At 42.5% G+C, this 13,557-nt stretch overlaps 1 protein-coding gene across 1 annotated transcript in view; it reads right to left on the reverse strand.

Annotated features, from left to right (window-relative positions):
• Positions 1-13,557, reverse strand: part of LOC145355956 (citron Rho-interacting kinase-like) — a 180,815-nt gene that overhangs the window by 136,358 nt on the left and 30,900 nt on the right. Inside the window, exons 8-9 of the mRNA XM_080208469.1 lie at positions 11,076-11,279; positions 9,627-9,780 (exon numbers count right to left, since the gene is read on the reverse strand). Coding sequence (XP_080064595.1) covers positions 9,627-9,780; positions 11,076-11,279 — 358 coding nt within the window. The remainder of the gene's footprint in view (positions 1-9,626; positions 9,781-11,075; positions 11,280-13,557) is intronic.

Consider the following 13,557-nt stretch of genomic DNA (forward strand, 5'->3'; position numbering starts at 1 on the left):
CATCAAGATCTGCCCCCTCATTATTAAACATTCAAGTTGCTCCAATGTAAAAGTGATGTGATCTACCATACTATTAAAAGATTACTCCCACTCCTGTAATGGGTAAACCAATGCTCAGACAACCAGACTAGAAAAGGTTGCAGATTCAGCCCCTTTTAAGCAAATATTACCAAAAGAGGACATGACGATTAATCTGAATCCTTTGGCCAGAGGGAGCAGGAAGGGAGGAACAAACAGCCTGGATTTCTTTCCTGGATAACAATTGGCCTTTTTGCTAAGATCAAATGCAATTTTTAAAAGTAAAAAGTTTATTTATTAGTCACAAGTAAGCTTACATTAACACTGCAATAAAGTTACTGTGAAAATCCCCTAGCCACCACACCTAGTCTGGCACTTGCTCGGGCACACTGAGGGAGAATTTAGCACAGACAATGCACCTAACTAGCACATGTTTTGGACTATGGGAGAAAATTGGAGCACCTGGACAAATTGGACTCTGCACAGTGACTCAAGCCAGGAATTGAACCTGGGTCACTGGTGCGTGCAACACTGGCATGCCACCCCGTTTTTAATCCTGCAGCTGGTCTAAGCCAATGATGTTACATGGAGGTGTCACCTCAATTTTTTGAAGCCATCTCAACCTTTTGGCTAAAATGAAGTTCAGATCAAGCACAGGATGGGGTGTAACGCCTCACCCTGTCAGCTTGAATCTTGTTTGATCGAACCCAACAGGAGAAACAGCCTGTCTTCAGCAGCTTGGATCTGTTTTGTCTCTCGTGGGGCCTCTGATTGGACCAAATTGGATTCTTGATTGGGAATGATGTACCAAAAAGACACAAAAAGTCAATCTGACAACGAGTACTGGAAAATTCACTTATACTGTCAGGTTCGTGCAGATTATCACAGGATGGTTAAATAGCATTCCAACACAGACTGCTTGGGGTAAGGTACCAGACAGCTGGCAGCACTCAAACGTTAGAAAGACATGACTTCCTTAAAAAGAGAAAAACAACACAGCAATGGGTAGAGGAGGTTTGTACAGTGACCAGAGTTGTTCACTCAGGATTAGCAAAGATGAATCCAGATGAAGCTGTTTTATCCTGGTGATAAAAATGATTTGATCAGTAGAAACTGAATAATTTATTCTCACACACAAAATGAGAAAGGAAGCTGGAAAATAGGCGGCAAAACAGATTGCCGGCTGACGTAGGGTTCAGCTGCACTTCTCTTACAGCACTGAAGAGGTTAACATGCAGCTTAGAGACTATAATTATGCTGAGGATCAATATGAGCCTATCCTTCAGAGGGATGGAACACCTACACACTGTTCCTGTTCTGTAGCACTGCTTACATTGGCAATTTTGTTTCCATGGCATCCTATTCCATTCAGACATTAATGCAGCATTATATAGTACATGGATGGGTTCAGAAAATAAACCAAAAACATGCTCACATCCCTGAAATATGATAACATTCCTCCTGAAGATGATCAATAACCGATATAAATCAACCCACTATGGAAAGGAGATGAACAACAATCCAGTTATAAAATGAATTGAAATGACTGTACCCTGAGTGATGCCCAATATTCATCCTGTCGCCATTACAAGTCCATAACAGGTTAGCACATCAGTTTCCCATATTTCACAGCACCGTCTGCATTAAGTACAGACTACCAGAGCAACAGTTCACAATTCCTGTTTCTGGAGGCACGAGCTCACTGGTTCTACAGTGCAGTGTAGATTTTCTTCATTGTATATTCATTAATGCATGACTCATTCTAAAGTCCCAGTTATAAACCCACTGAACAGGTGACTGTAATGATGTATAAAGTATTATAAACAGAATGCTCAGCAAAAGCCAAATAACAACTAGCGCAGAATGTATGCACACATGACCGGCAATCACATCCAAGCTAATATCAAGCTTGTCACACTACCGGTAAAATTGGTCATCATTAAATCCGGTCTAGTGCAACAAATAAAACAATTCACCCATATTTCCACTCAACTAACTAATGCATTGATCAGCGAGCTACAGAGCTCTGTTATCAATTATACTGTCTACTGCACAGTTGGGAAGCACCTCAGACACAACATGTAAGCTGGGCCTCTTGTCTTCTCCCCATGCACTGAAATTTTAACCAGTCCATAAGGGACTCAGAATTTTGGTATCTAGCCCTAAAAAGGGAATGTTTCCTCCACCTGAGGTACAAGGAACAGGGCAGCCAGCTCCTCTCATGGCACTACTTTTTGCCTTTTCTTACAATGAATACTTTGCATCTGTCTTTACCAAGGAGATAGATGCTATCTAGGGCATGGTAACAGAAGAGGAAACTCAAAAGGTGTAAGGCCACAGGCTTGGGTGGGAATAATGTAGACTCGAAGGTGGGCTGAAAAAAAAATATATTGGTGATGGCAAAGCACGTAACGGCACCTTCATGCTTATTTATACTCCTAAATAAATAAAAGTCTAATGGGCACTATAGGTTAATAAAACACTTTCAAAAATATCCATGACTATGGCATCTCCCAAATACGGAGATTTTATCCAAAATTATAACTCCTTACGCCATTAAAAACTAGTCTGTACCTGTTAAAAGGTGCATCCAATATGGTTGAAGCAGGTGTGAGTCATGCAATAAATCTGATCTGAGAAACAGCGAAAATGGCATAACACTGAAAGAGGGGTATCAAAAGTTCCAAGCTGCAAAGGGGACTGTAGTTGATGAGCTGGAAAATGGGAGAGATGTTCTGTAAGGCATCATGAGCTCCTCCACACACAAAGAATGCAGTGTGAGCAGATAACTGCAGAGATCAATGCCAGGACTAATGCATCTTCAATATTTTAACAAGCCTCAAACACTGCTCACATCTTCACTTCCCCATCACTCACATAACAACTACCTCCAATCAGGACTCATCATATACTTTACCTCACTTTCACAGACTTAACACTTAAGACTCACACCCACATTTCAACTTGAACACAGTTAACTATTCAAACTTAGCACTCACATTGGTCAAGCAGACTGCATAATTAACAACAATTATTTGTCTTGCAGGACAACATAGCACAAGGTGTGATGTAACAGGAACTACCCAGAGTGGACATGCCAGAATGTCCTAACCCTCATGAGGAAATGCTGAGCACAATTTCGATATTCACTATTAAGTTTGTAACTAGCAACAGGGCAGAAAGCACAGAAGGTAAATGTGTTCTAGGAGCTAATTCTCCTAACCTACATTCAGTTTTGAATTACATGCTGCAGATGATTAGAAGATGCATGCAACTCTTAATTTCTCCCCTCTCCCCACATCGAGGGGCAAATTTATACAAACACTTTGCAAGTATCCTCCAGAGTTTCCAGGGAGTGGAAGCATTGTTTCAGCATGCCAATGGTCTGCTCCACCACATTTCATTGTACAAACGTTTCACACTACTGTGAAGGTTGTGCACCAGAACTATTAGCCATTCCATCAGCAGATAGCCATCTTCAGCCATTAGCCAGCCATTACCAGGGTGGCTCGAATACAGCTAGCATAATTGAGCTAGCATAGTTGACTGCTACAAAACAAAGGCATCATGACTGCAACCAGGGCATCTGGCATTGGCCTGTATGATTGGTTGCTGATATTCACGTTGAGGGAGTAGAGTTCCTTTCTGTTGCAACATAGGGCAAAGTTGACATGTAAGATCCACAATGAAAAACTTGAGCAGTATATGGCACCATGGGGAAGTTTGCAATCAATGTGAAGCTACAAGCTCACTCAGCTGGTTGCTTTCTGGAAATGCAGAATGAAACGTCGTGAGCTCATATTGAATAAAAAACCTCTATGGCATCCCTCATGCAACAGTGGATGGCAAACTATAAAGGTGTTACAAATTTCTCCAACTCCACCCTGCAGGGGCCAGAGGAATAAAGCTTCATCTGTAGTCATCTTCACAGCCACTTCACCCTGCAGCAATGACAGATCTCAGTGAGGGGATCTTTACTGAAGCACAGCTATCATACAAAATTCACCCCCTACATTCAGGTACTCATTGTGCCCACTTATGCACTAGCATCGAGGAGCGATGTATTTGTGCGGAAGCCTGAAGTCAATAAACACTGCTTCAGCATCCGTCACACCACTGCCTATAGCATACTGCAACTTGAAACAACAATAAAAAGTAACAAACACTTGTAGAATGGTAGCAACAACCAGGAAAAATTAAAAAGGCAACTAACCTGTAAGCAGTTGAATCTTTTAACTAGCTCCTTCTTGATGCTGAACATGTGCTCAGCTGTGCGTGGTTAAATGAGGGCGCAAGCTGGAGGAGTGAACTCCAAAACAACATCACTGGCATCAAATCAGTTGTGTGATGATTTAGTCTCAATCTGTGTAGTCTTCACAGGTACTGAGGAAGTTTACCACGTGCACACTAACGCCGTCCGTATAATGTCTGGTGCAATTTGCCCCACATTTTGCGTGAAAGCCACTGATGACACTCTAGAATTCCAAGACACTCACTGTACCCCAAAAAACGTGCATCAGCAAGCGCAGTGTCTCACTCTGGAAGCACTGAAACAGTCATGTTCATATTTCTTCCTGTTTCAACGGACAAGACTTCTGCCTCTCAAAAGGAGAGAATCTTTCAAACTGCACACAATGGTAAAGTTGCAATTGTTAGCTAAATGGGCCATATTAGGCCCAACACTAAGGATTAGAGACGTTCAACACCATTTGCGACTCCTCAAATAGGGAAGCAGTCCGTTTCCAAAAGCAGCAAGAGTCGGACAATAGCCAGGCTTGAGATGACAAGTGGCCAGTAAAATTTGTGGCATACAAGTGCCAGGCAATGACCATAAGAGAATCTAACCATCGTCCCTTCACATTCAATGGCAAGGCTGAATCCCCTATCAACATCCTGGGGGCTACCATTGACCAGAAACTGAGCTGGGCCAGCCACATAAATACCATGGCTGCAAGAGCAGGTCAAAGGCTAGGCATCCTGCCGCAAGTAACCCACCTCCTGACTTAAAGTCAAGGCACAAGTCAGGAGTGGAATGGAATATTCTCTATTTGCCTGAATGAGTGTAGCTCCAACAACACTTAAGCTCGCCACTATCCAGAAAAAAAGTAGCCTGCTTGATTGGTATCCATTCACAAACATCCACTCCCTCCAGCACGGGTGCTCAGTAGCAGCAGTGTGTACTATCTGCAAGATGCACTGCAGGAATTCACCAAGCTTCATTATAGCACTTTCCAAACTTACAACCACTAACACCTAGAAGGGCAAGGGAAGCTGGCACATGGAACATCACCACCTGCAAGTTGCCCTCCAAGCCACTCACCATCCTGACTCGGAAATATATTGCTGTCACTGGGTCAAAAGCCTGGAACTCCCTCCCCAGCACGGCTGACAGTGTACCTATACTACATGGACTGTAGTGTTTCAAAGCAGCGTCTCAAGGGTATTTACAGATGGGCAATAAATGCTATTCTAAACAGCAATGAAAAGAAAGTAGGATCTTTCTTTCTTACTGACAAAAAAACAGTGGGGACAATTCTCCCAAAAGTGCTGAAAAAAACTGTTCTGGATCACGACTGGTTTCTCAGTTTAACTTCACACAAATCTCCCCACTCTGCGCACTCTCATTAAAATCTCATTAAAAACCCAGGGGGACAGATTCTATTCACGCCAGAGTCTGACAGTTCTGGAACTCTCCCCTCCCCCCCGATGGGCAGTGCCAAGGTACCCCTTGGCCCATGCCTAGGCATAGGCTGGCACTGCCAGGGTGCCCATGCCCAGGCACTACTCCTGCCACCCAACCCTCTGGGGGGTCCTGATTGCGCCCCTCCCACCTTTCATTCCGGAGGGGTCTCCCGCTAGTTCCCCAAGCATGGGGAACTACTCTGAACCTCGCTGGAATGAAGTATTCCTGGCAGGGTGGGAGATTTAATTGGGGCTTGGCAAGTTCCCAATAATGAAATGCTAAATATATTTAAACTCCATTAAAAAAAGATTCAAATGACTTATCTGTCTTCCTGCTGATTTCCAGCATGGTCTGGACTCTGACTGTTCTCCGGCTCTGGGAGACGCGCACGCAATCCTGGCACGTGTGCAAATCCCGGACACAAGGCCAACGACGCAATTCTCCGAGCCTGACCCGCCAGAAGTGTTGCAGGTTGCAATGGGAGAATCACCCCTGCATTTCGGAAATTACTATGCTGTTGCACAATGCAGCTGAGGCTGACTTACTAAAATGCAACGGAAGCCTGTCATGGTCTCTCTCGATGTGGAGATCCCGGCGTTGGACTGGGGTAAACACAGTAAGACATCTCACAACATCAGGTTAAAGTCCAACAGGTTTATTTGGTAGTAAAAGCCACTTGCATTTGGAATGCTGTTCCTTCGTTAGATGAGTGGAGAGTTCTGATCACAAACAGAGCATATAAAGGCACACAGTTTACAGAATACTGATTAGAATGCAAGTCTTTACAGCTAATCTACTATTCAAGTCTTAAAGGTGCAAACAATGTGAGTGGAGATAGCATTAAGCATAGGTTAAAGAGATGTGTATTGTCTCCAGACAGGACAGATGTGAGGTGTGGCAAGTTCAGGCAAGTCATGGAAGTTACAGATAGTGTGACATGAACCCAAGATCCTGGTTGAGGCCATCCTCATGTGTGCAGAACTTGGCTATCAGTTTCTACTCAGCAACTCTACGCTGTCGTGTGTCGTGAAGGCTGCCTTGGAGAACGTTTACCCAAAGATCAGAGGCCGAATTCCCGTGACCGCTGACGTGTTCGCCAACAGGAAGGGAACAGTCTTGCCTGGTGATTGTCGAGCGGTGTTCATTCATCTGTTGTCGTAGCGTCTGCATGGTCTCCCCAGTGTACCATGTCTCGGGACATCCTTTCCTGCAGCATATCAGGTAGACAACGTTGGCCAAGTTGCAAGATTATGTGCTATGTACTTGGTGAATGGTGTTCTCACATGAGATGATGGCATCCATGTCGATGATCCGGCATGTGTTGCAAAGGTTGCTCTGGCAGGGTTGTGTGGTGTTGTGGTCACTGTTCTCCTGAAGGCTGGGTAGTTTGCTGCAGATAATGGTCTGTTTGAGGTTGTGTGGCTGTTTGAAGGCAAAAAATGGGGGTGACCTAGTGAGGTGTTTGTCTTCGTCAATGACATGTTGAAGACTCCGGAGAAGATGTCATAGCTTCTCTGATCTGGGGAAGTACTGGAAGACGAAGAGTATTCTGTCCTCTGTGTCCCGTGTTTGTCTTTTGAGAAGGTCGGTTTCTTTGCTGTGGCGAGTCGGAACTGTCGATCGATGAGTCAAATGTCATATCCTGTTCTTCTGAGGGCATCTTTCAGCATCTGGAGGTGTCTGTCTGGAGAAATGGAGCATCGTGAGGACATCTGTGGGCTTGCAGTACAGTGAGGTGCTGAGGTGACCATCCTTTAAATGGAGATGCGTGTGTCCAAGAATGCAACCGATTCCAGAGAGTAGTCCATGGTGAGTCTGATGGTGGGATGGAACTTGTTGATGTCATCATATAGTTGTTACAGTGATTGCTCACCATGAGTCCAAAAGGAAGAGAATGTCATCGATGTATCTAGTGTATAGCATTGGGTGAAGGTCCTGTGCGGTGAAGAGGTCTTGTTCGAGCCTGTGCATGAAGATGTTGGCATATTGAGGTGCGAATTTGGTCCCTATGGCTGTTCCACGTGTCTGGATGAAGAACTGGTTATTGAAGGTGAAGACATCGTGGTCCAGGATGAAGCAGGTGAGTTGTAAAATTGCATTTGGAAACTGGTAGTCGTCAGCATTGAGTACTGAGGCAGCTGCAGCAATGATTTTGGTGTAGAGTGCTGAGACATCCATTGTGACAAGGAGTGCCCCTGGTTCAGCTGTTCCGTGTGCTGAGTTTCCGTAGGAAGTCCGTAGTGTCACGACAAAAGTTGGGGGTTCTTTGTACAATGGGTTTCAGGATGCCTTCGACGTAGCCGGAGAGGTTCTTGTACAGGATCCCATTGCCCAATACGATGGGACGGCCGGGTGTGTTTGCCTCGTGCATCTTTGGGAGGCAGAGATCTCCAACGCGGGGAGTACGTGGGATGACAGCACGGAGGGTGCTCTGAAGGTCCGGATCAAAGGTCGTGAACAGGGTGTTGAGTTGACGGGGTGTGTTCTTTGGTCGGATCTGAGGGTAACTATCTGCAGTGTTCCTCGTTGTTCAGTTGTTGGTACACTTCTTTGCAGTAATCCATTCTGTTCAGTATGACGATGGCCCCTTCTTTGTCTGCTGGTTTGATGACAATGTTGCGGTTGGTCTTGAGAGCATGGATGATATTGCATTGTGCTTGGGTGATGTTCAGGGCTGTCTTGTGACTGTGGTTGATGAATCTAGTGTTGATGCACCTCCTGATGGCTTGGGCGCACGTGTCAAGTCGAGGGCAGCGGCCTTCCGGAGGAGTCCAATTGGACTCTTTTCTCTTTGGTTGCTGCATTGCCGATCTTTGTCGGCTGTTCCGGTTCATTGGCTGTCTCATTGTGTTCGCTGTTGGCCTCTTGGGGTTTGTGAAGAACTCCTGCAGCCTCATTCAACTGATGAATTCTTGTGTCTGCTGCAAGACAGGGGTCCATTTTGGTGGTGGGGCAGAAATTGAGCCCTCGGCTGAGAACTTCAACTTCATCTGGTTGAAGCATGTGTCTCCACTCACATTGTCTGCATCTTTAAGACTTGAATAGCAGATTAGCTGTAAAGGCTCGCATTCTAATCAGTATTCTGTAAACTGTGTGCCTTTATATGCCCTGTTTGTGATCAGAATTCTCCACTCACCTGAGGGAAGGAGCAGTGTTCCGAAAGCTAGTGGCGTTTATTACCAAATAAACCTGTTGGACTTTAACCTGGTGTTGTGAGACTTATTACATGGTCTCTCTCACCAAGGATTGCCAATTTATACTGATTTATAAATTTGACTAGGTTACGAAGGCTAAATTTGTACTACAACTGTAAATTGATTAACAAGTGGTTTTACCTGACAGAAGTGCTCAGATTTTGCAGTGTAAATCCAAGATCAAAGTCTAAACTGTCTCTTCATTGAAGTAGAGCAAGATTCTCTCACTACCACTTTGCTCCAGAGTAAGGTTGAACCCCAAGATGCGGGGAAGAAACTCTCAACTTTAGCTGAAATAAACACCCACATTCTTGAACACAACATTGGTACTTGAACATTGCTTCACTTCACCGGATCAATATCTAAACACAGTAATGACAAAGTGTACGTAGAATTCAACATTTGTTTCAGAATATCAAGAAAGTAGTAACAACTTCCCAAAAAAAAAACAACCGTGCCAGAGAGGTTGGCAAAAGCAGCATTTTTTCTTTTCTATAGGTTTGCATGTTGTCAGCAATAAAATCACAAGTCAAAATATTCATGAAATTTTCTTGGAATAGCAAGTACATTACTGCAGCTCCTCAGTCAGCACAGCATCAACATCAAAGTTACCAAGTTCTTTATAATTGCTTCAGAATAAAAGTGAATTTTGTCAATTGACAAAATTGTATTGTCACAACTTGTGGTCAATGAGGAGACAGACCACGCACAATTCAACAGGGATAACTCACTGTGTCTGATATTGTTCCAGTTAATGTTTGTAAAAAATGGATGGCAGATGAGTCCCTCATAGTTTAACCGCTCCTTTGCCCCACACAGCAGGCTTTGCACCAGGTCATCAAACTCCTTACTAGTTTTAGGCTCTTCTGGGAATTTGAGAGTTCTCTGCAATAAAAGAGCAGCATGGATGTTGCAGCATATAATTAAGCTCTATTAACAGTAAAACATCCCAGTGCAAGTGAATGAACCAACACAGGGATCAAGAAAAATTACTCATCCAAGAATCCTAACCAACTGCACTTCTCTCTAGCCATACAGATCAGAGGAAAAGATCACTCAGTTCAATAAAAAAAAACAGGGGAAGCATTTACACAAACTACCTTGTTCGCAAGGGCAACTAGGGATGGGCAATAAATCCTGACCACACAGTGAAGCCCATGTCCCACAAATTAATAAAAAGAAACCCTTTTTCCATTTCCCATCCTTCTGGGGTATTCTAATTTCTCCTCAGAATGGCTGGCAGACCCTCTAAATCAGCCCATAGTTTATCACCTGAAAATCTAGTACGCTATTAGTCGTCTTATTTAAAGGAAGGATACAAATGCGTTGGAAGCAGTTCTACGACTTCTGCCTGGCAGAACTCAACAGCATCAACCAGCCCTTTCTGGAAAGCCAATTCCCACTGACAGGTTCTTTCGTGTGTATGTTCAATGGAAAATGGAGGCTAATGGAGTGGCCTTTCACATTAGGATTAGCAAAATACTGCATGAAAATGGAAGAGGTCATCTAATGCAAACATATTTTCAGCAATATTTTATCTGGAAATATTTTAATGAACAAAAAGCCAGACTTCACATCTTACAGAACTATTGAGAAATGTAAATTATCATTAACACAAAAGATGAGGCAGAATCTCTGACAATTAGAGGAAGAAAATTGGCTTCCTGCTTAGTGCAAAGGTTCAGACACTCCAAAAAGGAGACATAAAAATTCAAGGCTTTTTTCCTATTATTCTCCACAGTGACAGATTAGTCTCGCCCGCATTACTACATAAAGCAGCTATGGAGATGAATTAACTTAAAATAATTGTTTCTTTCCCTATTCTGCACATCATGAGTGGACAAGAAACCTACCCTCAGGATTTGACTCTTGAAGCAAAACCCTTGGATATGTCATAGCAGCATCCACAGTAACTCATGAGCAATTAACTATTCAGCAGCTTATGTGCCCAAGGACAAGCTCAGAAATTTGCTAAATTTCGAAGTGCAGGAAAAAGAGTCCTTCTTCCAGAATAACAACCCATTGGGTTGTCAGGCCTTCTCGAAGAAACAATTCAGCAGCACAAAAACAATGCAACCTACTTAATTACAAATCCTTGATAACAATTGGTTTTAATTGTCAGTGCGCAAACCATATCCAAAACACTAAATACGGTTCTGAATGACCTGACAAATACAAACCTGGAAGTTCTTAATGTTACTGATGGTTTTGGCTGATGTTCCCTCAACAAATGGAGACTTCCCGTAAATCATTTCATAAGCAATCACCCCTAGCGACCACCAGTCACATTCCACACCGTATGAAGAACATCCATCTCCGTTCACCGCAGTCAGTACTTCAGGAGCCATGAAATCTGGTGTACCAACTGATAGCTTTGAACTAACCTGTCAGAGGCAAAAGAAAACATGTATATTAAAGCAGATAAAACCAAATAACTAGAACTAATAACCAGGTAACTGCATTTGTTTCATTCTTCAGTGCTGTAAAAATTACCAAGAGTTGATAGTTTAATGCTGCAGGTAGTTAATTTACATTGTGTAGTATATATGTGGAAGTTGTTCAACTTACATCATACAACAGCACCGGAACATTATTGCTCTTTTAAACATCATACTGAAAACGAGTTGGAACAAAAGGAATTCAATATTTGTAATGGCTTTAATTCCTCTAATGAAAGTAAATATAATACAAACAATAGATGCGAGTTATTTCATATTTTGGAGACCACATGCCTCAAGAATTAAAAACCAATCGCCCATGAACGAAGCCCAGTCCATCATGCAAACTGCCTCCCATCCATTAACTGTCTTCATTTCTTGCTGCCTTGGAAAAGCAGCCAGCATAATCAAGGACCCCCCACAGCCCAGGCATTCTCTCTTCCACTTTGTTCTGTCTGGAAAAAGATACAAAAGTCTAAAGTCACATACCAACCGACTTAAGAACAGCTTCTTCCCTGCTGCCACCAGACCTTTGAATGGACCTACCTTATGTTTACTTGATCTTTCTCTACAATCTAGTTATGATTGCAACACTACATTCTGCACTCTTTTTTGCTTCCCTATGAACAGTTTGCTTTGTCTGTATAGCACACAAGGAACAATATATTTCCCTGTATACTAATACATGTGACAATAATTAATCAAATCAAATCATCGCTGCATCTTGCAGAGGAACATTTCACTGTCACTTCTTTAACTCCAAAAAAGTCTCCAGGCCACCTGAACCTGTAAATTTAAGAAGTGGGGGGAAATGGAAAACTTATAATATTGATAATAGTGATAATTTAGTTACAGCAATAATGTGATAACAACAATGCAAATTCTCAGAACTGCTAAAAATGCAAGACACAAAGTAAACGTCACATACATTGGATAATGACTTGTGGGCATGTTTAGTATAAGGGAATGGCTCATCCAGGGATAATGAGAGCAAGTACAGTAAGATCCACACATTGCCTTAAGGCAGCACATAAATCAGATCTAAGATTAGTATGGTGCTGAGCAGAGGCATGTAAAGACCTAGATATAGAGATAGCTTTTCTCCTGTACCCTTTACTGCACATACACATAATATTAATAAAAACTTAGTTAGCCTACGGAAGACAACAAAGTCTGCTTTAAGAGATGCCATTTTATAACCAACATCATCCCAACAAAAAAAATTACATATCAGGAAGACCACCTTAGAAGTTTGAGTGAATCAAAAAATTGAATTTTCTGGAGAGTGCAATTAAAATCAATACTTTAAAGGTTTTATTTAATTTTCTAATCATGGAAGCAGACTGATGCCATCCCATAAACTGCATCACATTTTGTAGACCCAAAGTGCCAAATTCCCTGACATCTCTCTTCCAATGAAATATCAGGATTGCTCAGAGTGAGGATTTATGTAGATGGTAAGAACAGCTTTATATTTCAAGTCCAAGTCTCAGACATTCAAAATGTAGCAATTTTGATTACCGCCAAAATAAATTTATTTGAGTGTAGATTCATTGTAGTGCTGACAGAATCAAAGCCATCAAAACTGACATTTTTTCCTTGTAACTTTCCAATCGACCACCCCTAATCACCATTCCATATTAGGTGAGAAAACCCTCCTAATTTAGTTAGGTTGCCCTATTTAATTTCTAGATTTTTTTTCTGAATTTATTCTTGAAAAACTGGGGTTAGGTAATGGCCATGTTGGTCAAACTGCTTGACCAATATATGGCGTCATGGGAAAGAGGAGCTGGATCCAAGTACAAACTAGCATCGTACTTTAATTAGGACCCTTAGGATAATGTAGACGTGTGCAATCTTTATCAGCAATATCACATTGACGTGAAGGGAGTTGACCAAGTATATGCTTGGTCAACTTTGCTCTGAGAAAATACATCTTGCTGCAAGTTTTACTGAACTTTTAAATTAATTTCCTGTCGCTATCTCACCTTATTGCCCTTACTGCTTTATACTTTCTCATAACCTTCAAGAAAGTGCCAATAGAGGTCCAGAGGTCCCTCCCTCATGTGGTCACCACCTTCTTCAGAGCCTTGTATTTCAACCCTTTGCAGCCTATCATGGAGATGGACTGAGAGATCAGCAGTGGCTCAGTGGGTGTCTAGATGCTCGTAAAATACAGATGATTGACCCACTGCTTAATTAATTCAACTGCTGCTGAATTGAA

The sequence above is a fragment of the Carcharhinus amblyrhynchos genome, chromosome 20 (assembly GCF_965287045.1).
Source record: "Carcharhinus amblyrhynchos chromosome 20, sCarAmb.v2.hapA, whole genome shotgun sequence".
Taxonomy (NCBI): Eukaryota; Metazoa; Chordata; class Chondrichthyes; order Carcharhiniformes; family Carcharhinidae; genus Carcharhinus; species Carcharhinus amblyrhynchos.